The 24,566-nt window shown below is 44.7% G+C and overlaps 1 protein-coding gene and 1 long non-coding RNA gene across 8 annotated transcripts in view; one reads left to right on the top strand and one right to left on the bottom strand.

Moving 5' to 3' along the window:
- The window catches only part of HIVEP2 (HIVEP zinc finger 2), a 141,415-nt gene that overhangs the window by 105,214 nt on the left and 11,635 nt on the right, over positions 1-24,566 (top strand). For 6 of the 7 annotated variants that reach the window (XM_083496221.1, XM_083496217.1, XM_083496218.1 and 3 more), the window contains 2 exons: positions 15,130-15,174; positions 17,753-23,282. In XM_083496221.1, the coding sequence (XP_083352347.1) occupies positions 18,153-23,282 (5,130 nt within the window). In that variant the 5' untranslated portion in view covers positions 15,130-15,174; positions 17,753-18,152. Of the gene's footprint in view, positions 1-2,594; positions 2,626-15,129; positions 15,175-17,752; positions 23,283-24,566 lie in introns of those variants that run through there. The other variant, XM_083496222.1, reaches the window with a different exon arrangement.
- Positions 17,079-24,428, bottom strand: LOC310703764. Its single transcript, XR_014524360.1, has 2 exons — positions 23,409-24,428; positions 17,079-17,286 (listed from the first exon to the last, which is right to left on the bottom strand). It is a non-coding gene; the product is annotated as an uncharacterized lncRNA (long non-coding RNA).

Below are 24,566 nucleotides of genomic sequence, written 5' to 3'. Positions count from 1 at the left end.
AAGGGTTTCATCTTTACAACGTAAGAGTAGACCCACTCTGCCCCAGCCAGCAGATTCACCTGCAGGGGAGCATTGCTCAGTTTGCTGTTTGAACCAGGAGGCTTGGGTGACGGACTTCCGAAGACGGTATCTTGCTAAACGTGTGCACCTTGAGCCTGCTGTTCAATGTTGTGAGAGCCAACACTGTCAGCTTACCCAGTATCTCTTTAACAGAGCTACAAAGTCAACATCTGAACCTAGAAGTGGAGCCCCAACCAGCAATTTCTTCTAGAATGCAGTGTTGATTGCAGCGGCTGTCCCTGGAACGCAGCCCAGGGAGAGAACAGCTGGTCCAAGCATGCCAAAGGCCTTTCCTGAACTGTAATGGCCTCACCTCACCTGCCCTTCCCTTGCTATTTGACACTCCTTTTCTCACTCCTCATTGTTGATTCCCTGGCCTTTGCCCTAGTCATATCTGTCTAATGTAGATTGCAAGCTCCCTGGGTGGGGACTGAATTATTATTGTTCTGTGGAACCCCTGCTGCCGCAGCGTTCCCACTGCTAAACGTCTTGGCAATACAATACTTTGAATTACGGACCTCAAGATTTAAGTCAAGTAACAGGAGTGACTGTTCTTGGGTGAGTGAGAGTTCTCAGAGTGAGAGCCCTTCTGTCGTCCTGCTCTGAATCACGAGTGCAGCAGCAGCAGCATATGATGATTGTTGCTACCCTGTAAGTCACATTTCAAATGATATAATTACTGAACGCTCTCTACTGGGAGCTAACTCACTTTATACTTTTAGGTGCATGCTTGCCTCGCTAACATTTGCAGTCTCAGTTCATTGCACGGTGACAATCCTGTGTCCTGTATCGTGTCTTCGTTTTGATCCATTGGTACTTTGCCATCTAGTTCAGAGGCTGAATATGTTCCGAGCTGGCAAGCAAACTCGGATCCATGTTAGCAGCTTTCGCCAGATGGTGGTGTGCTGTTTTGAACTAAGCATCAGTGGAACAAGCATACATGGGCTGATGAGGTATACTGTTCCACTTGTTTTTGCCAAAAAGCCATGCAATGCACTGAGTGGCCATCTTGGCCACATGGTATAGCTGAATGAGAGAGAGAGAGAGGGTATTTCAAGGGAGGCAATAAATAAGGCGGCAAACACTGGTGTGTGTGTATGTGTGTTTGTTTTTCTGTGTGCATTCAGTTTTAGCAGTTTGACTGGCAAACATAACTTGACTGCAAGTCATGAACTTCATTGAATTTCATCCAAAAAAGACACAGCTGAGCAATCTACAGGAAGCAATCTTTTCCTAGAAGTATGCCGTTCCAAACTGTACAAGTTATTGTGCAGCTCGTAAAAGTGTCTGCGCAGCTAAACCTGGACAGTTGGGTCCTGTTCAGATTTTTGTATTCATCAGAACTGGGCTTCCAATATGGAAAAAAAAATACCCACATTGTGCAGTGAAAGAACAGTGACAGGAACCCTTGGTTGTTTCTGGTTGCAGCTGTTTACTGAAGTTTTTTTGCTAAAATATGGAAAAATGTGAGAATGTTAGTTCAGTAATGGTTCCAAGCTCAACTCGTGGAAAATATGACAGTGTTTCCATCAGCAGTTAAGAACAAGTTAGGTCTTTTATTTCTGCAGGGGAGGTGGCATGCAGTTTGCCCTACACAGGAAATTGTCAACGGTAACCTGCAAGCAGCTGTGCGATGACTGCATGTAGGAGGGAAGAGTTCAAAGCCTTCCTGTCCTGATATTTACTGATGGCTTTAGCTTTTTCAAGTTAAGACCAAATATAAATGAGGATGTATAAAATGTTGCTGATCTAAGCTAGTGCAGATAGTTCTCACGGAACGGAGACCCAAATACGTGGCATACTTGAAATTATATAATCTGTGCACATTCACACGCAATAGATAAACTACCTGCAACTTCTGGGGACACAGGAGAGTTGAAGGGACATTTAGGCAGGCCTGTGTAGTGGGGGCAGCTGGGTACACTTCCCCAGGGCCTCAGAGAGCTAATTCAGCCCAGGGGCCCTTCCAGGGACCAGCGGCTCTGTCGTTTGAGTTTATAACTTTATTCTAACAAGACTCCCTCCCCGGGCCTCAGATTGTGGTCAGCCCCTCCATTCAGACTTTACCTTTCTTGCCTACCACCACTGAAACGGGGGCAGCACCTTTGCAGCTTCCTGCTACCTGCCCACCAAGACAAATCCTAGCACCACCGTGACTATATGCAGCTGGGCAAATAGGGTCACAGCTGTATTATGTACCTCACATTGCCAGACATGCCAGACTGCTCTTACCCTGGGTAAAGGTCACAGGCTTATTGCCCACAGTGCAAAGCCTACAATTTCATATCCTGACAGGCAGGGTGGGCACACTGGAAACTTACTGAAGTGTAAACCCAAAGGGGGGAGGGAAATCCCATTTGGTGTCTCTCCCTTTGGGGACAGCGCTGCCACAGGTTGACCCTGCCATCCGCATTGGTGCCTGTTCTTACATACTCAGGCAGGCTGTGGACCACACCCCAGCTGTATCCACTCGCCTGTTTTGGCTGCCCCACTCCAGCCAGTAGGTGGGCAGTCACATTTTGCACCTGTTGTAGTTTCAGAAGCATTTCCCAAAAGCAGTCGAGCGTAAGTCACTTGTGCATGGATTGCAACATAATCTGTTTATTCTGCCAATTGAGTTAGCTATGGATGAATTCTAATTTCACACACACACGCACACACCCCTCCATCATCCCAAAAAGAGAGAAAGCACAATCATTACATAAAGGATTCGTCTTCTGCTATAGCTGATAATATGGTTGCAAAATGGAAAGTTTTAGTGGCTTGTTTTGTTTTGTTTTGTTGCCGGTTTCAGATGTTCCTTCTGTTTCCACTGACATATGTACGGATGCAACAGCATGTATATTATGTTACATTTTAGATAGGCCATAGCAAATTATTTGTAGAAAGCTAATAGCAGTATTTAAATAAAGGAATAGAAAGCTTTGTCCTTGTTTAGCCAAAAGATATAAGGTGCTTGTCTAGATAGCGTTTCTCAGACTCTCTGAATTCAGCTCTTGTTTCCTTTTACATTTATCCTGCCTTCCAACCTTGTCCCCACCTCATGCCCAAACCAGGCCAGTTGGCAGATGAGGGAGGACACACAGCTTTGTCCACAAGAAACTGTGGAATGAGTTGGAGGGATATTTGAGTTAGAGGGTTATAGTTTGAGTCACTCACCTGCCAGACCCAACAGAGGATTGCATAAAATGAACTCAGTGCTAGGAAGTAGCCCCTGCCCCTTTCCACTGTGATGTCATGTCAGTAATGCTACTTATGTGCATGAGTCCTGATCACATGCAAATTTGAGGCAGGCTACAGCTAGACGGATGTTGAGAATTTACCTCTGGTCACGTTGTGTGACCAGAGCAATTCGTGTGCGGTTAAGGTCATGATTTCCACCCACCCATCTAGACACGCATGAAAAATTGCTCTCGTCTGTGGCTTGGAGAAGTCTGCTAACAGCTCTGCAGAGAGCCAGCTGCACCTTGTATTGTATTTAGACTGTGGTCTGAGATGGTCTTTAAGTCTTTATGCGTCCTTTCGTTGCTCACAAAGAGCCAAATTAATGAGACCTCATCAATGTGCAATTTGAATCAGTGCGATCTGCTAAAGAGCATGTAGAAATCAAACATGAAGGGGCTGCATTCAATTCTCTGCTGAATGGCAAGCTTTTGCAAAGTCCAAAGCAGGTGACACTCCACCTTAGTTTTTCATCTCTAAATGGGATTATAAATTTCCCCTGCTGGAGTTGATCATCTTAACTGAAGTTTCTGACACACGCCACAAGTAGGGTTATAGAATACCACTGCTGCTCCCATTAGCCACTTATTTCACATGTTCAATAGGCAAAGGGCTAACAGATTGCATGCAGGAATGGGCAAAGGAGTATGTGACGACAAACGTTGAATGCGGAAGAGCAAATAGGTTCTTCAGAGGGCAGAAGAGCTTAAATATTTGTGTTTTTTGTTTAAATGGGGAGGTTCTTTATTCAGCATCTTTGGTATGTGTGACACTACATCCATCCATCCAGAGAGAAAGAGAATATAGGTTTCTGCTCCAAAGAGCTTACAGATCTGAGTGGTATTCAACTATGTTGAACTCAGAGTAGAACTATGGGAATTAAGGTGCCTAACTTAGTCATTTTCATTAAGTTCAGTGTGTGTACTGTTAAGTGCTACCATGTATTTATTATTTTATTCATTTAAGACCCAGTGGTGGTGTAGTGGTTAGAGTGTCAGACTAGGGCTTGGAAGACCAGGGTTCTTATCCTTGCTCTGCTATGAATCTCACTGGGTGCCCTTGGGCCAGCCACTGTCTCTTAGCCCTGACCTCCCTCACAGGGTTGTTGTGAGGATAAAATGGGGAGGGGAGGGAAACCATGTATGCCACCCTCAGCTCCTTGGAGGGAAGGTGGGATAGAAAACAAAATTTAAATACATAGTATATGTATTATTTTAACCATGCTCATAGGGTTGTTTGAATAAATATTTGCTACAAAAACAAAAACTGGATGTTGAGTGCAGAAAGCTTCCCAAATAAATAAATAATGGCCGTTTTACTGAGAACCTTTGTCCTGCTAGTCATCAGCTTGGTGCTTCCAGCTCTTGAAATATATATAATTTTGATGTTCAGTGAGGACTGTCTTCAGTGCAGGTTTGGGCATGGTTAAAGTGTGATCTTTTGTGGAAACATGAGCACTGTTAATGATGAAACCAGAGCTTTGTTAATAATGCATTATAATTATTGCTTCTGTCAGGCACGTATCTCATATTTCTTCTATTTTAGCCAGAGAATCCCAGTTAAACTGACTTTGTTTGATATGGTTCTTTTCTATACCCACTTTTATTTTTATTTTGTTTTTGTGACTGGGGAACCTTTTTCAAGGTCAGTGTGCCTTTGCAATGTAAGTGCATCTATTTAGCCTGGTGAAACACGTAAGCAGAGAATAGCCTACGTAATGAGCAAATGAGGGAACACAATTTTAATAATACAAGGCACCTGATTGGCCCTGCCCTTTCCTCAAACAATGGAGATGTACGTCATTCTCCAGGACAAACAGTGCCTGTGGCACCGTGCTTCCCATGTTTGAACTGCTTTCCTGGGTGAAATCATCCACATGTATTTCTGTGCATTACGAATAAAGCTTCTTATCCAATGTGTCAGTCAAACCCAGAAATATTTAAATGCTACCTAGGTGGAGAGCAGGGCTGTCCTCTCTTTTGGGGAGGGAGGTGCGACGGAGCACAATATTTGGATGATGAAGATCCCAGGTTCAACATTGGGCATTCCTAGTTATAAAGGGCAGGCACCCAAGGAATGGGACAGTCCTTTCTCTGTCTCAGGTCTGGGGCTGGGCAATATCTGGTTTTCAACATTGCGATATATCACCAGCTAAACATTGTGATATACCAATATATCATGATGTCCGTAATAAGGATGGAGTTATGTAGAGGCACTGGCTGGCTTCGCGGTTTTCCCTGTGTCATGATTTTTTGCATAACAAACACAAACCCACCCCACAATTCACGATATATTGCCAGGCCAAAAATTATGAAACAGATATCACGATATAGACTTCAAACTGGTTTTGGACGATATATCGATAGAGCCACTTCCGCCTTAAGAGGAGGTGGTGTTGCGGGCTGCATGCCCCCACCACGCGCGCGGTGGCTGGCTCTCAGCCTCTGCGTGATTGAGGGAATCCCTGGCCCCGTCATCCCCTGGACAGCCAATCAGCAGGCTCGGGAAGCAGGGCCTGCCCTATTTAGTGCAGGCGCGGCCGGGGATCTCCCTCTTTTGCCGCCTCCAGCTGCTCCGGTTTCCCACCCTCCCGCCTTTTAAGGTTTTTGTCTTTGACCTTGCTAGGGACCTTAGTTGGTCGCCGTTAAGGGTCCTGGTAGGAGTTTTTTCCACTTGGCAAATTGGCACCAGCCACTTGGTTTTTTGCCTACCTCGTGGCAAATTGTCACAACTTCCTTGGTATTGGCGGTTAGGCATTGGTATTGTTATGTAGATGGAAGGGGGGAGGAAGCGCCATCACCTCCCCTGCATATTGAAGGGTAGTCCGATAAAGGATTCCGTGGGGTGTGGCCCTGTCCGAAGCCTATGGAGGTGAGGGCCTAAGGCACACCCCCGAGCGGTGACCCCGGGGGAATTCCTAGTTGATGTGCATCAGCAGGACTCCCTTCTGGTGGTTAACCCTTCCTGGACTTCAAGCGGACGGGCTGAAGCTGAATAGTCTGTTAGGACCAATGCCTAAGCCAATACCGCTCATCACCTGTAACCAATAAAGTTGTGACCATATTTACCCCATTAACCTTAAATAATTGTGTTATGTGTCTTTATTTCCACTGGGGGGGGGGGGTCTCACCACGCAACACCCAGCACTAGCCTTGGATAATTAGTCAGATCAGGGATTTAAAAAATACCTGGTCAGTGGGTAAATGCAGGGGTGGGTTTTGAGTGGACACTAGGTGGGTCTGGGTGGGTCAGGAGGTAGAGAACATAGCTGTGTCTGGCAGGTTTTAGGTTGAAGCCAGGCAGGTCTGGGCACCAGTTCATTAGGAGGCTAAATTAAACCCTCTACTGTACTTCAAAAAAACAAAGCAAAAACAACAACAACAAACCCACACCTGGTTTATTCCATAAAATTATAGATGTATAATATGGTCCAGTTGTCAAACTATAAAATCTGGTTCTTTCAGATACTTTGGAGATGGTTGGCAAGCTTTGGAATGGTCTTGGTTTTTAACTAGGGAAATAATGCCAATTGAAGGACTGAACTGTTTCTTCAATCTAGTTTGGATCTTCCACGCCATAACTTTAGCCTGGCCATTGACACTTATTCTACTTTGCTTTGTGGGGCCCACTGCTTTTGTTGAATCTCTGTTGTTATGGTTTGCTTGTTTTTACTGTCTTGCTTGTTTTAAAAATATTTTGCTTGTTTTTATAACTTGCATATTGCATTGTAACCTGCCCCGGTACCTTGTGGTGAAGGGCAGGTTAAGAAATCTTACATTTAAATAAATGTAGTGTGGTCTTTGGGGAGTTGCCACATGATGGCGCTAGAGACCTGGATGCCGTTGTGTTGGCTGGCGTCTTATCTGGGCAAACAAGGATCAGCAGTTACCTTAGTGACTTCCGGAGCTTGAAATTGTGAGGGATCATCAGGAGATCAGCAAGTTCTGGGGAGAAGAGTGACATTCTTGCTATTTGACCACAAGGAGGATGTGCGTCTTTAGAGATGGCCCTGGAAAAACCCTGGGGAAAATGGGATCACAGGCACCTGATCTCCACCGTCTAGCTAGCAGCTTTGTATGGGTTCCAAACCGCTATAATTTAATCCCTGAAAAACCAGTAGCAATCACTATGATAATGATGCAATTTCCTCCATTTATGGGTCTTCGGAACCTTTCGCCATTGTCCAATAATTAGCTGGAATATCTTGCCACTGTCTTCTCTGTTGAAACGTAAGAGGCATTTTGTGGTATTGATAAGAGATAGATGCAACAGTGGTTGAAAGCGTTTACCTGACCTTTAGCCACCCATGATGCCGTGGTGCACTGGGAGTGACAGTGGGAGGGGCTAGGACTTGGTGGTGCAAACACACTAGTAGGAGCCCTGGATTGGCTCTGCCAGTGCGTTCGCACCATGATGACCTTCCTGCCACCTCTTCTTCCTGGTACTCCCCAGTGAGTACGTGACAGGTGGTCAGGTAAGTGCTGCTGCCCCGACATGGGAAGAGAGGAGGGCTGGAAGAGGAAATAACTCTTCAGTCTTTGGCAAATTTGGTCTTTTCATTTTGGTTTTCCTTCTGAGGAAGGCCGAATGAGGGGGTAGGGCAGATCTCCGCAGGCTCCAGTGTTCTGTATCATGGCTTACAGCTTCTTTTCAAACCCTTCCTTGATTCTGGTGGTGTCTGGAATGCATGGGCAATATCTGGAAAACTGTAAGTGCTCACTTTGTAAATGGGTACATTATCAATAAAACTTTCTATTTTGGTGGGGGGGGGCATAAAAAAACAGGGGAGGAATTATACATAAACTTTTATGTTGCCGAAATTGCTGTGGCACTTCCTGACAGTTAGTCATGAAATATGCCGAAAGAAGACTGGAAGGATACTTTGAGTACACATCAGTGAAAGATGCACCCCTGAATACAAAACCATATCCCATGAAATATCTGTCCTAGACTGGGCAAAATATTTATGTGCCTGGCTTGCAGGATGCAAACAGTTATGGCCAGCCAAGACACAAGAGTTTTATGGCATCTCTAATTACATACCACATTACTTCATTGCATTGTGTTATACATTATGCATTATATTAACCAATCAGGAACTTAAAGAACTTCAGCCCACTGTGTGTAGCTCATCACTTCAACAGGAACTGCTTCGTCTGCTGTAAATAATTAATTGCTACCACGATAATCTTGCCTGCCTGCAATGCCATACATGCATATATGTATCTAGTAGCGGTGCATATCTTCCTTTTGCATATACATACCCATCCTGCCTGCTTTTTAAACTCGTGGGCAATTATAGGAGTTTAGTAGGTGTTACAAGATCTGCTAGTGTGCCCGTACACACATGAATGTGAACAACTGTTCTGGCCATGTTTTCACTGCAGACTTAGCAATGAGCAGTACATTTCTTTTGATCTTGACTAGAGACACCTTGACACCTTGACACCTAGAGACATCTTGACTAGCGTACACCTAGGCTGAATTGCATTGGCTTTTAAGACCTTGCTTGTTCTGGAAGAACTTGGCACTGACCAATAAGGAAACCAGCATCAGTTGCTTACTTTGGAGAGCTAGCAGGAACCACACCATTATTGCAGTTGTTGGCATCTGTCTATCCCAAGAGACAATAAAGGGGTGCGCCTTTTGAGGTGAAATCAGACTGTTGGAAAGCTGCAGCACCAGCTGTGGCTGCAGAGACCAATGTAGGAGAGACATGTTTTGTTGCAGCTAGGGCAGATGAAGGCGAGAGAGAGGGAGCTTGTTAAAATAATCTTTCCACCTGTCAAAATGTTGGTAAAATTATTGTTTACCTGATATGGTTAGTTGTGCAACTGCAGCATGACTCCTCCCTTTCAAGCACTGATGGTCTCTGGGTTCCTTGTGAACCCACCAAAATATGGCTTTAAAATATAAAGATTATTCCTTTACAAAAACACTGGGGAGGTATTGATCCATAGCAGAGTCCTAAGTAGTCCCAAAGTAACTAGGGTCATTGAGGAAAGATATGTGTCAAGTTAAGCTCAAGTGGAGGAAATTCTGGAGGCATCCTGCGTCAAGTTAATTGAGTGTCGTGCCACAAGGTGAAAGCCAAGCCATGGGGCAGCTCTGCCCTACTAGTGCTCCTGCTTTCACTAAAAACTTGGGAATTCTAAGGAAATGGAGAATGGTGAAAATTGTGCTTGGGGGCTGGGAACCATTTACACACAATGCTACTTGTGATTGGCATGGGCTAGGATCAGCACTTACACAACAGAGGCTCTCTCTCATGACGACCATGACACCCTCATTGCTCAGAGCAAAGCTAGATTGCACATAGTCTTCAGCCATGTACAGGGTTCCATCTGAACAAGTCCTCAGCAACAAGGGAGACCTAGAGAAAGGGAAATGGGAATGAAGCAAGTAGTTGTGGCCCTTATCTGGCAGAGGATACCCTCTCTAAACATTGCCTGACCTGTCAGAGGAACAGAGAGAGCCGGAGGATGGTAACAATGCCATGAATGGATTAGTGTTTGGCTCCACATGTTACGGATTTGAGGACAGGAGAGAGCATGAGGCTTGCCAGGTACAGGAAGCAGCAGGTAGAAAGTAGCATCATGTGGTCTGGGAGAGGAAGGAGAGGGTGCAGGAAGAGGACAGTCCAAGAAGATGGTGCTGGTGGATGTGGGAGAAGGAAATGAATGAGGGCAATTGGAAACCTGTCGATAAGCTGCTTCCACTCCCAGAAAACAGGCCATGTGCTAAAAATGTTATGTCCGGGGAAGAGGGGAAACCACATGTTTGGTTCTGGGGAAAAGTTACCTGCTGCCATGGGAAGAAGGGATTCAGATTTGTGAACCACTCTGGATTTTCCAGGGGGTCTTCTCTTGAGACATATACAGTACATTGCTTCTGGATGACTGGAGGCAGCAGAAGGAAACTAAATACAGTTTCTTTTGAGATGAGTATGCCCACATTCAGAATAAATCTTTATGTGAATTTCTGTGACCTTACTACATGTGCCGTATGACAAATCTGTGCCTCTCTTCACAGTTCCTTCCGCTGCAGTCTGGCCCTTCACTGAACTAAGTTGACTACCTCTGTTCTAATTATAGGCCATAGGTGGAAGTGGAAAGACCTAGTCATATGGGTTGGTGACATTCTTCCTTCCTCTCCCTCAGTCGCGTGGGGGCATGCCTTGAACCACCTGAACTTAACATTTGTTCCTTATTTGATTGATACATTTGCAACTCGATCTTCTCTATGAGGAGGCCAGGGTGGGGTGATGAGAGGGTGTCCCCAAGAGGTCTGTCACCCTTTTACTACCCGGGGCCTAGACCACATTAGCTTCAGAGATGGAAATACATCAGACTGCTTCAGCCCGCTCAGGTAGAATTTTCTCGATGCTTCTCTTGGCTTGTAGCCTGCTGTCGTCTAGTATATAATACCTTTATGATTTGCAGTTGGACTTGTTAGGTGTTCATTTTTGAAAAGGCACTAGATTTTTATGTTTGTTAGCCTTTGTTCCTTAGGTCAGTTAGCTTTCTTATCTGAATTTTGTAATAAGTAGCTGTTCCCTGGTTCTTTAGAGATATCTAGAAGTAATGTGGATGTTTATCTTTTTCTCCTGCAAAAAGAGAGAGAGAGAGTGAAAAGTGACAATTGCAGGAGCTTTAGTTAGCATAGATCTCAACGATGCTTGTTAGATACACCAGTGTCACTGTACTTAGCAGCACCACAGAGAAACTGCCATGTATAAGAATGTAACTGAGCAAGCAGACAAGTATATTGAAAACCAGGATGCGACTTTGCATTTAGGTGAGGTTAAAAAAAAACACCACCTAAAACATCAAGTGTTAGACTTGCTAAAAATATGAATACAGTCATACCCAGTGGGTAGTCCTGGTTATATTTAGATTTTATGCTTGCCTTTATTTTTTAATGACACCTCCAGTGTACCTTCAGTTCTCAGCAAAGCACTGCTTCCTGTGTTAGTAGGAAAGGAGGGTCAGATCTTGTCAGGTGTCATTTATCATTGCATTGCAAATGGGTGGTTTTTGGAACAAAGCTTAATATAACAGTGAACAGCAAGGGCAAACTCTCTCCCCCCCCCCCCACTACCCGGCAAAAAAAGACAACTGCTCTCCTTAAACAGTTTGCTCTTTGCAACTGCAGAGTCTTCTCTGATCACCCACGCTCATCTGGCTGCTGACGCTGTAGGAGCTTCATTTGCATGAACTATTTTTGCAACTATTGTGTGTCTTTTGAGGAAACAAGCAAGAAGACTGGCTTGTAGTGATTCACCATCTCAGGGCGCCCTAAAATGTGGAAGAGAGAAGAGAATAGACGTATGCATGCTGATTTCTCTTAAATGTTTCTGAGTGGCAGAGCTCGGCTCAGCAGCAAGGCACAAGGGCTGCTTCACACATTGCATGTGAACATGTCACATAGCCATGCAGCATGGGTGTCATTGCATCAGACTGCCCTTTCCCATGTGCGCATTTTGGCAGATGTGCCTTTGTTGACAAATAACATGCAAAAGAGTCCCAAATCAAATATATCTAGTGTAGTTTTTAATATACGATTTGCTTCAGAAAACCAGCATCTAGTTAGATGGAGCAGCATATATAACACAGATGAGCAAACACATACAGGTAGTGACCGATTTGCTACGTTCCAGGCCTTTGCATACATCAGCAAGGCCTGTGTAAGGCCACCCCGTTCCACCCCTTTTTGGTGACATTTTTGGGTCACTTCCAGGTTCAGCGTGATGCGTGTGGTTGCTCACATATTGGACGCGCCCAAAATGGTTGCTGCCTGTATGTAAATATTTACGGACAAGCCTGTGATAGAGCCAGTGTAGTGCAGTTGCTAGTATGATGGCCAGGCATTTGGGACGCTGAAGTTCAAATCCCCACTTGGTCTTGGAACATGCTTTGCAACTTTGGGGAAATCACTTTCTCTAAGCTTAATGAATTGTGTTGTTTTGGTTTTTCTAGCATGGAAGAACTTAAAAATATTCAAGTAATAGGAACTCAGTAAGTTTTGGAGGTAGAATGTACCCTTTTCTACATTTAAAAAGTTTCTCCTGGTTGAGTTCATTCTGCATGTGGAAAAGGATTCTATATGAGCTAATGAGCTGGTATAACGATCTGTGTGTGTGTGTGTGTGTGTGTGTGTGTGTGTAACACACAACCATTCAATCTTTCATGAAGAGCCAGTGAAAAGTCCTGGAAATTACATTCCTACATGGAAAAACTTGGGAAACAGTGTAGACTGCCAGCTACAAAGCCACAACCACAAGAGACTTATAACCTCTCTCTACCCTGCTTTATTAGCAAATATTGAACATCTGAAATGAAATGTATATGATCTGGTAAAATAAATACTACTCCATCACTGGGAGATCCAAAGAAAGTTTTCACTTTGTTTCTTAATAATGCTTGATGAAAAGAGTAGAATACCAGACCCTCCTCTTATTACAGGTTTGCAATTTGAAGTCCAAATGTTATACTGCTTGGGGTTGCCTGACCGTCACTTGGAGAACCTTGTGTGTTAGTCAGAATGTTAGATGCCTCATACCAGGTCAGACTATTGGAACTGGATACCTTTCCTGTCACTGAGCTATGGTAACCCCCCCGTCCCCCGCCACACACACACTGCTGCCAGGCACAACTGGCAGAAGCAGAGAGACTCTCCATCAGATTGTGACAGTGTGCACAGGTAACTTCTAGTGGATGCTATAGGCACAGCATGCAGCACTTGACTTATGGAGACCTGCTACATGGAGGCAGATGAACCTCTGAAAGCAGGCTGTTCAAAGGTATGGGAACCACTACTAAAACGGCACTTTTTCCATTAAAGCAATTCAGTTGATAATAAAATTATGGGTAAAACCCGTCCATCAAGACAAGCAAAGTGACCCCAGTCCCATAAGAGGGCCCAAAACAAAACAAAAAACACCCAGCTGTGCTAATGGTTGTGAAAGGCAGACATAAAAGTTTTAGGAATTTCTTTAAGTGCTGTCAGGGTGCATTTGACCCCACCTGAGTTAACCAGCCATGATAAAAATGGGTGAAACAAAGCTTATTAGTGGTACCGATGGTGACTGTGGACGAATCAGCTTGACTGAGGCCTTTCTGGAACTTGGGCTGTGTAGTGGTGCCCTCCCTGTGGAACGCCCTTCCTTCAGATGTCAAGGACATAAAAAAAACTACACAACTTTTAGAAGACATCTGAAGGCAGCCCTGTATTGGAAATGTTTTAATGCTTGATGTTTTACTATGCTTTTATATATGCTGTAAGCTGCCCAGAGTGGCAGGGGGAAACCCAGACAGATGGGTGGGGTATTACTACTACTACTACTACTACTACTACTACTACTACTACTACTACTACTACATTTTAAACACACCTAGGTTGCTCTCTTAACCAGGTGGGGATTGAAGCTGGTTTTGGTAGTGGTGGTGGTGGGGAACTCACCCAAATGCAGGACAGATACAGGGGGGGATGTGGATTGTGGCTAACATCTTGCATGCTCCACTTCCCATACCAGTGGCTGCAGAGTAAATGGGAGTGTGTACACTGAGTAAATGGTTAGTGGGATGGAGAAAGTGGGGCGTCTGAAGAGGGAAGATGGGTACCCATCCTGCTGCTGCATTTGCAGATCTTTGAAATGGAGAACTGCCTGAGCGAGGCACACTGTTGCACGTGAGGCGATTCTCTACCCTGTCTTTTGTATTTGACCTGCCTCATGTGGGTCCCTCTTGTTAGATTTCCGGTCAGTTTGTTTACCAGGGCAGCTATAGAATTGGCAGGATTCTTGCTGCTTTTGACATTTTCATCACTGTGGCTGACAGAGATATTTGGTAAGAAGGAAAGATGTTATTTCCTTTATTTATGTAATAGCATCGTTATTTTGCTCGTAACCATCTGGCTTTCTTCAGAGTCAGTTCCCTCCCCCAAGCAACTGTGCCTTTTTATTTATTTGGTGCTTGGCTAGTGAGATAATTAATTAGCTTATTAATGAAGCCAGTATTTTGTACATTGCAATTTGAAAATTATTTGTAAGCCAACATCTGTTCTTTATATGAAGCCATGTATTCAGAAACATAATAAGTATGGTGCAAAAATAATTTATTGATTTCTCCCATCCTTTTGAACAGACATTCCTTTTGTGACAGGGGTGTGGGGCCTTTTTCCCATTGAGGACATTTTGACTACTGGGAAAACAGTGTTTCAACCGGGGGGGGGGGGGGGCTGATCTAGATCCAAAAGTATGTGGAGCCACAGACAAGTGTAGGTGGGATTTGCAATGTTGCAGAATTGCATTGCGCTCTCCTTTCTACCTGTTCCCTCCCTCCCTCTCTCTTCCTCTTTCTCCTCATCTTTTCATCGCTTTAGCCTTCCCCAATTCTCTCTCCCCACTGCCTACATCGACACAGGTAAGAACTGATCTCCTGCAGAGGTCTTTCCCCTCCTCCATCCCTTGTTTATTCTGTCATTTTTGTCTCTCATCCCCCCTCCTGGACTCACTATACAGCGGCTTCATTTCCTTATTTAGCACTGCTGGGGAGGCCAGTGGCAGAGATATTGGAGTTTGTTGACCGTATACTCAAAGGTGTAACATAAAAAGCTATATTGGCTAGGACTTTTTTAAAAAAACCATATTCTTCAGAATAGAAGGTAATGTGTCCATTCCCCCTCCCCCAAAAAACCCCCCAAACAGTTTCTGTTCATTGAAGATGGATAAGCTCTGGAACAATTTTAAAATAGCTCTCTCTCTCTTTCTCTCTCTTTGTGCAAGGTCCATATAGATTTTTAACATTTTCCTAATTATTTTTATTTTGTTTTTTTCTTTCTCTCTAGGAAGCTTCAAGATAGTCATGTACAGTAGATGCCAAGAAGATGCAGGTAACTTTAAAAACAACAATATTCAAATTAAAGATATCCTTTGCTCTGGCACTAGAACAGGAAAGATTTCAAAACAAAATGAAGATATCCTATCCTTGGTAGCATGTATCATGGCTCTTCTATTTATGTGGAAAACAAGCAGAAACTGTTTAAGCAAAACTTAGACATATGCAGCTTTTTGGAGTTAGATGCCAATGGCCTGATCTAGTAATTGCCTTAGTTGTTTGATAGTTTTGCATATTCTGCATTCAAAGACTTGCAAAGAATCTTGCTAGCTGCAGATCTTCCACAAACAGGCTGGTACTGGATGCTGATGCATAAGTTGTAAGGACCAAACTAGGCTAATGTATGGGCTAAATTTCTGGTATATTAATTTTTTACATGTTAAATCATATATTAGGGGCTCTGAATTGGAACAGAGCGGCTGTGGGCTAACTGCAGTTTGTAGGGGATTTAGACTGGGAATAGAATCTGCAGTGGAAAGGGTCTAGTTTGGTGCCCCCTGCTGCTGCTTTTCAGTAAAATTTTAAAACATCAAGAGATTGCTGCATGGATCTGTATGTCACACGTAGGTTGGACATAGCATGACCTAATCTGTGTGGATATGAGTAGGGAGCCACAAGAACAAGATTTAAAAGCCAACAGGACACATAGCTTCTCCTTCCTACTTTGTGAGCCAGGTAGAAACACAGAGATGATCCTTCTTAGAGTAGACCCTCTAGAACTAATGGACTTTCAGCAGGTCTATTCAGAGTACTGTATTTTTCGCTCTATAAGACACACTTTCCCCCTCCTAAAAAGTAAGTTTTTTAAAGGGAGCGTGGCTCTTGGGGGAGCCTTCATCCCGCTGCCCTGAAGAGGCTTCACCCGGCTATCTCAGAAGCCAGAACAGCAAGAGGGATATGTTTTTTTCTTGTTTTCCTCCTCCAAAAACTAGGTGCGTCTTATGGTCTGGTGTTTCTTATAGAAAAATACGGTATCTTTTAGTTGGTTGTTATCTCCCATAGTCCCTTCCAGCACTATATCATTTTGCTGCTTCTGACATGAGGTAGTCCTGCTGCCCATCACAATTACTGCTATTGTTCCACAGATAATATATGCTTACTGGTGTGGTTTCCAATTCTGTGTCCAGGGCAGCTGTCTACCAGCTCCATCTGGTATGCAGGGTGAGACCCTACCTGCCTGTGGACTGTCTTGCCAAAGTGGTGCATGCTCTGGTTATCTCCCGCTTGGACTACTGAAACACACTCTACATGGTGCTGCCTTTGAAGGTGACCCGGAAACTACAACTAATCCAGAATATGGCAGCTAGACTGGTGACTGGGAGCAGCTGCCGAGACCACATAATACTGGTCTTGAAAGACCTACATTGGCTTCCAGTATGTTTCCGAGCACAATTCAAAGTGTTGGTGCTGACCTTTAAAGCCCTAAACGGCCTCGGCCCAGTATACCTGAAGGAGCGTCTCCACCCCCATCGTTCAACCCAGACACTGAGGTCCAGTGCCAAGGGCCTCCTGGCAGTTCCCTCACTGAGAGAAGCCAAGTTACAGGGAACCAGGCAGAGGTCCTTCTCGGTAGTGGCACCCTCCATTTGGAACGCCCTCTCATCAGATGTCAAAGAAATAAACAACTATCTGACATTTGGAAGACATCTGAAGGCAGCCCTGTTTAGGGAAGTTTTTAATAACTGATGTTTTAATGTATTTTTAATCTTTTGTTGGAAGCCGCCCAGAGGGTATTAATAATAATAACAACAACAATAATAATAATAATAATAATAATAATAATAATAATAATAATAATAATATAGTATTCCAATCTATGTCATTTCATTTTTAAAACAAAAACCCAAACAAACCTCTTTTTTTGCAGCTTCACAAACTTCCATTTGAGCTATTGCTTGATTGTTTTTAGGATTTTCTCCATATATTGTCTGCACAGATAGGTTGAGTGGAAGCACTGTTTCTTAATAGATATATTTGGTGGTATCAGGCCAGAACTAGACATTGTGGAAGCTGCATGGTTATTGCTGTAAACAGTGGTCCTTGGTCTCTCCTTCCTCTGTAACATCTAGCGGCATGATGTTGTGAGCTTTTTGGCACCTCCAAGCAGCTGTTATCAAGTGGAAGCAAGGTTCGGGAAAATCAGAGCTCAGTAACGCTGCATCACACACTTTCCATTTTATTTTCATTTTAAAGAAAATCCTTATTACATTTATATCCCACCTTTTTTCCAAAGAGTTCAAGGTTGTGCTCATGGTCCATATTATCCCCTCCATATTATCCTCACAATATCCCTGTGAGGTAGGTTAGGCTGAGAGTTGGTGACTGGCCCAAGGACACCCATGAGACTTCATGGCTCTAGTCCCTCAGGTCCTAGTCCAGCACTCTAACCACTGCACACCACATTGGTTTGTTGAATATCATGAGGGAAAAAGGAGGAAGAGGTGGGAGACAGCTGCTTTCAGCAACAACCAAGTGACTCGGAGAACATCTAGTTCCAGCCTCATTCACTCAATTGAACGTTTCTTAAATATTTTGTTACATTGATCTCTCTTTTTAAACTTTCTCTCTTACAGACTACTGCATCTTTTTGGGAGGAATGTCTAGAACCCTGCTTTAGTTGACGAGCAAATATATCCCCCTGGATCATTCTTCTTCTGAACACTTAAAAAGCATGGATAATGTTCAAATGCCACAGCAAGTCTTGATGGATGTATAATAAAACTGTTCAGAGACACTTCCTGCCATGAACAGAACTGTGTGACAATTAACCTTTTTTTAGCATAGAGCTACGAAAGATCTAATGCCTATAAGACTACTGCGTGGACCGTTCCACAGAGAAAGAGAAGTCTGTGAACTTGGGACAGCTCTGGAGAAATGGGAGCAACTTAACTTTAAAAAAGCACAGCACTGGAGAAACTTCATGTGCCTGAACAGCTTTCGAGTGAACTAGCACTTAAGACCTTGCGTGACAAAATGGACTCCGGAGATACAGCTGTAGGGCAAAATGCTACCTCAAGGTCTGGAGAAACAGCTAAAGTACCAAGTAGATGGAGGCAGGAACATTCGGCTAATGTTAAGATGAGCGCACTTAGCAGCCTGGAAGGACAGACACAAAGGGACCCCGAGCACATGGCGGACCCGGCATCTGCACAGCTTTTCAGTTCTGGGAAAGGAGTGTCATCTAGTGACGTTGCCCAGCAAGCCACAGACAAGCAATACCCGCAGCACCTTCCGAGTCCTTACTCATGTCAACATTCGCTTTCTTTCCCCCAGCATTCATTGCCACAAGGATTCCTGCACAACCTGAAGCCGCATCAGAGCCTAGAAGGCCACAAATGGCAGTTTCCTGGCCACCTGCAGCCGGTTGCCTCCGAGGACTTGTTTCCATTTCACGTGCATGGCCATAGCGGAAGTTTCTCCAGGAAGAAGATTTCGAGTCTGAACCCTGCTTATAGCCAGTATTCTCAGAAGTGTATAGAGCAACAGTCGGAAGATGGTCATAAGAAAGAACACAAACCCAAAAAGCCTGGCAAATACATTTGCCCGTACTGTAGCCGGGCTTGTGCCAAACCTAGTGTACTTAAGAAACATATTCGGTCTCACACTGGGGAACGTCCATACCCTTGTGTCCCTTGCGGCTTCTCGTTTAAGACAAAGAGCAATTTATACAAGCACAGGAAATCGCATGCCCATGCGATCAAAGCGGGATTAGTACCTTTCACAGAGTCGGCTGTATCTAAATTGGACCTAGACGCCAGTTTTATCGACGTGGAGGCAGAGATACATTCAGATGGCGAGCAGAGTACAGATACTGATGAAGAGACTTCGTTATTTGTCGAAGGTTCTGACAAACTGAGCCCCGTTCCGCAGATTCCATTGGACATCGGTAGCAGAAGTGGCTTTCACTCATCCATAGAAGAATCCCTGGGTGGCCCAATGAAAGTCCCCATTTTGATTATTCCCAAAAGTGGTGTGCAGTTACCATGTGAAAGCTCCCCACACATTGGATCTGACAATCTGCAAAACACATTAATTAGTAAGTCTGATGACTCTCATACAGTTAAGCAGCGACTTGCACTAAGACTATCTGAGAAAAAAGGGCAGGATTCTGAGCAGTCATTAAATCTCTTAAGCCCCCACAGCAAAGGAAGTACTGACTCTGGTTATTTTTCGCGCTCAGAGAGTGCCGAGCAGCAAATAAGCCCACCAAATACAAATGCAAAGTCTTACGAAGAAATAATCTTTGGAAAATTCTATAGGATTAATCAAAGGATGGCACAACCTTTAGCGACAGCCAATCAGGATCGTAGCTCGATGGGTAGAAAAGGCAAGGCAGAGCCCCTACCTCTCACAAACCCTAGATTAGAAATGAAGATGCTTGAAGAGCGAATGTCTCCAAATAAAGAAGCACTAATTGATCCAAGCAAAATGAGCACTATAAAAAGTAGCCAAGTCTTTAACGACAGCAGTATGGAATCCAAACAGTCTCAGAATGTCACATCATCCATCAAAAGTGAATCAAGCCTTTATCCAGGAAGCCACCCAAGTGATTCATCTCTCCTAGAGCCTCCAGCAGATACAAACCCGCTTATTAGAAGCAACTCCATGCCGACATCGTCTGCAACCAACTTGAATGTCCCTTCAGCTTTAAGAGGAAGCCATTCATTTGACGAGAGGATGACTGGTTCCGATGATGTGTTTTACCCCGGGACAATAGGAACACCCCACCAGCGCATGCTAATACGACAAGCGGCCTTTGAGCTGCCATCGCTGCAGGAAGGACACTCAGATTCAGAGTACCATGGGAGAATATCAAAGAACATTATGGTTGCTTCCAGCAGGTCAACTGTAGGAGAAAAAGGGTCGGGCATGAAGAAGTTGCTAACAGGGGAGAGGCCCTTTTATGAGGGGGACGCCTCTGGGAAGCACTACAGGAAATGGGAAGATTATGGGCCTTTGAAGCAAAGCTATAGAGACACACCATCTCTGAGCGGGTCAAAGCAAGGGGGAGAATTTTATCCTGAATCATCTGCACAGTTGCAGGCAGTGTCTTCTACATATAGCATTACATTTGAAACTAGAAAGCGCAGAATACAAAAGAGTGTTGGAGATGAGGAAGACACCCCATCCCTGTGCAGCGGTGCTTCTGGCAGCCCCATGAGTGGCGATTTTGATCCTAAATTACAAATCCAGGAAGGGCCAAGGACCAGATATGCCATCCAAAGCCACGACAGTTCTGTGCACTCTCACCCAGACCGCTTTGAAATTTGCAGATCCCACCTGCAGTCTGGAAGCCCAGCCACAAGTTTAGAAGAATGCTCTTTGACAAGCGACCAAGAAAAGGCTTCGGAGTCCCTGACCAGAAAAGGCAACGTAATCTCCGTCATTCAACACACAAATTCATTAAGCCGGCCAAACTCATTTGAAAGGTCCGAATCTACAGAGCTTGTCGTTTGCCAGCAAGATAAGATGTATTCGTCGTCTGAGACTTGTGAAAGTGAGATTGCAGATTCCCCAATGAGCCCGGATAGGGTCCCGCAAACGGAAAGTGCTGACAGCATTGTTTGCAAGCAGCCTTCTTCATCCCAACATTCTCAGTCATATCACATGCAGCCCAGGCTTGTTCGCCAGCATAATATACAGGTACCTGAAATCCGCGTGACGGAGGAGCCCGATAAACCCGAGAGAGAGAGGGAAGCCCCAGCCAAAGAGCCGGAGAAGCCTGCAGAAGAGTTCCAGTGGCCACAGAGGAGCGAAACCCTTTCTCAGCTGCCGGCCGAGAAGCTACCCCCGAAGAAGAAACGCTTGCGGCTGGCTGACTTGGAGCACTCCTCTGGAGAGTCCAGCTTTGAGTCCACAGGGACGAGCCTTTCTCGGAGCCCTAGCCAAGAGAGCAATTTGTCCCATAGTTCCAGTTTGTCCATGTCCTTCGAGAGGGAGGACAGTATCAAGTTCGTAACGTCGACAAGGCAGGATGAGTTTGGCAAACAGTCTGAGTTTTTAACCGTCCCGGCTGGCGGTTACTCACTCTCTGTCCCTGGGCATCACCAACAGAAGGAAATGAGGCGCTGCTCGTCCGAACAGATGCCCTGTCCCCACCCTGCCGAAATCCCTGAGATCCGAAGCAAATCCTTTGACTACGGGAATCTGACCCATGCTTCTGCAGTAGGTCCGCCTCCTACCTCTTTATCTCCAGCAAGAGAAAGGAAAAAGTGCTTTTTGGTTCGCCAGGCTTCTTTCAGTGGTTCTCCGGAGATTTCCCAAGCTGATCCAAGCATGGAACAAAATATAAAGCAAGAGCAAATGGAGCACGGGCATGCCGGCCTTCGGTCTTCCCACGTGGCTTGGCCTCTTTCCCCCTCTTCTGTCCAGTCGGATGACTCCGGGAAGCAGTCTGCTGGTTCTTGTCCCCCACGCAGCACTAGTTTATCTCCACTTTCCCATTCCTCAATCCCGCAAGCACCTTATATTCCAAGCAAATACTCAACAGAACAGCAACATCTATTTGCACTGCAAGAAAAGGTTCCCTTTCTCCCCTTCCAGAACACGTTGTTGCAGTTTCCGTATCCGTCAGTCTGCATGGTTCACTTGCCCTCTCAGCCCCTGTGGCCTTCGGAACTCTCTCAGTCCCCCTTTCCACATCATTTTGTACAGCAGCTTCAGAAAACTTACTCCAAGCAACCTTTCTCAACTGAAAGCCACCCTGGTTACCACCTGGAATATGCTCAGGAGCATATCAGAAAGAAAACTGCTGATTATGTGCATGCTAAAGAGCAAACCTACCAGCGTTACTCAGGAACATCAGGACAGTATTCTAAAAATGCACTTGCAACATACCAGCCCGATTGTAGCATTAAATCAACCGATACCTCTTCTGAACAACAGCTACAGGTGGATTTTGAAACCCAGAATATTGGGCCTGCCCAATCGTTACCGGGCACAGTTGTTCCCGTCAGGATCCAGACCCACGTGCCATCCTATGGTAGTGTTATGTACACAAGCATTTCCCAGATTCTTGCTCAGAGCAGCAGCCCTGCCATTGTCATTTGCAAAGTCGACGAAACTCTTTCTCAAAGGACATTAGCCACCAGTGCAACCATGCACGGCATAGGATTCAACATAGCGCAGATGTTAGGCCAGCATGGAGGGTTGTGGAAAGTACCACAGACCTTGTCCCTGAACTTAGATCCTTCCATCCCATTGTGCTTAACCTCCAGCTCAGATAGTGCCTCTACCCTAGGCGGAAACAAGCGAATGCTTTCACCGGCAAGCAGCCTGGAGCTCTTCATGGAAACCAAGCAACAAAAGAGAGTAAAGGATGAAAAGATGTATGGGCAGATTGTCGAGGAGCTAAGTGCTGTAGAACTCACCAGTTCGGACATAAAGAAAAGCTTCCCCAGACCTCAAAAGCCTCAGCTGGTTAGGCAGAGCTGTACTACTGAGCCAAAAGAAAGCGTGCCGTCCTCCTCTCCGTTGCCGTCCTCGTCATCTCAAGATTCGCCAGCTACCAACATGCCTCCCACTGAGCTTTCCCCAGTAAGCAGGGAGAAACTCCCTAGCTTTGACTCTACTTCTCCAGGGCAAAAGTCTAGTGGTACCTCGGAAGGCCGAGAATCTCCAGAAGAACTGGACGTAGATGAAGCATCATCTGACATGAGTCTCAGCCCCACCAGGTTGCCATCAGCGGAAAGCCAGATAGAAGATGAACCCAGGCAACAGAAATTGCCGTTTGGTATGTTGGTACAAATGGCATCGCAGCCAAGTGGGAAAGCAGTGACTTCGACAATTCTCCTGACAGATCTCGCAGACTTCCAGCAAATCCTACAGTTCCCTAGTTTGCGCACTACTACAACTGTGAGCTGGTGCTTCTTAAACTACACAAAGCCTAGTTTTGTTCAGCAAACAACCCTGAAATCGTCTGTTTATGCTTCATGGTGCATTAGTTCTTGTAACCCAAACCCATCAGGATTGAGTACGAAGATTACCCTTGCACTCCTACGGTCCAAACAGAAAAACAGTACAGAAATCTATACACTGGCTCCAATGTATAGGCCCGGAACAGGGAAACTGACATCATCAAGTGCATGGAAACAGTTTGCTCAGGTAACTAACCAATTCTTAAAGATTCACCCGTTTTTATTTAGACCTTACAGTATACAGCAAACCGAGATGCTTTCAAGTCTTTTCAGTGTAATGCTTTTGGAATAGTTCCTCTAGAGTAATGAATACCTTTCTTTGGAATGCAAATTCTGAGGGGATTTCTCAGGAAGCAGGAGCAAACACGGATGTGGCATCCTGGACATGGATCTCACCCCTGAACGATTTCAACACTTTCCAAGTATATTCAGAAATTGTTCCAAAGCCGCTCCCTTGGAGAGAGGGAGAGAGACATCAAAACTGGCTTGTTATAAAGCATAAAAACCAGAAAAAAATGAGTACATCTGGTATTTCAGAATGTGTCAGAAGATGTACTTATTATAGATCATCTTCTAACCAGAATGCAACGAACCTATATAAGTGCCTCATACTCAGAGAGAGAGATGTGGCCTCTGTTTTTTTTGTTTTTAAAACCCTGTTGTCTCTTTGTATATCATGGTGCCTTCGGATAAAATTCATGGCTTTGAAAAACTGGTAAATCTAGGCAACAACTTTGGAGGCCCTAGTTTCCGTGTTCATTTTCTCCAGTGTTTTTAATACCTCTTGGTTAAAATATGAATAAATGAAAATTAGACAGGAGCTTCTAGGTTGTTGCCAAAAGTTAATGCTGTATGAAAGATAAATTTGCATGTCCTAGTCATGGGCTTTAGAAACTTTGAAGCTATCGACTATGGCTGGAAAAACATGTCCAGCTCAAGGCACCAGCCTTTTTTAAAAAACAAACCAAAACATTGTAGGTGACAATCCTTTAAAAGCCCAAATAAATTAGATAATGAGGCTCTAGCATCAAATGTGGAATGGCCCAGGATATTTCCAGCCCTGACATGACTATACTATTCCTCCTAGTTAGAGCACATGGTTGTTTCCCAAGAAGTTGTGGATTTATGTCTCAGCTATGAATGAGTACCTAATGCTTTGGGTTGGGGAGATCAAAGGCAGATGGACATGGGTTGTTGCCACATCACTGCCTTTTGAACTGTAGGCAGAGAAACTAGTGTGTCTTAACCACACCAACCCCGATGGGCCAGATGGCTTTGAGCAGACTGTGCCTTGAAATCCCAGTGCTAGCAGTGGACAGATTTTGATCGCCTAGTAAGTCTTCTTTATCTTTCCTTTTTTTTCATGTTTATATGGCGGCATGATGCGGTGTTGTGCTTACAGCATCCCTGGGCACTTCAAAAACTTTCCTCTGCTGCCTCTTGCCTATCTTGTTTATTCCTTGACAAAGTC

The sequence above is a fragment of the Podarcis liolepis genome (genome assembly GCF_965112155.1).
Source record: "Podarcis liolepis genome assembly, chromosome: 3".
NCBI classification, from domain to species: domain Eukaryota; kingdom Metazoa; phylum Chordata; class Lepidosauria; order Squamata; family Lacertidae; genus Podarcis; species Podarcis liolepis.
This window is presented reverse-complemented; position numbering and strand designations above follow the sequence as displayed.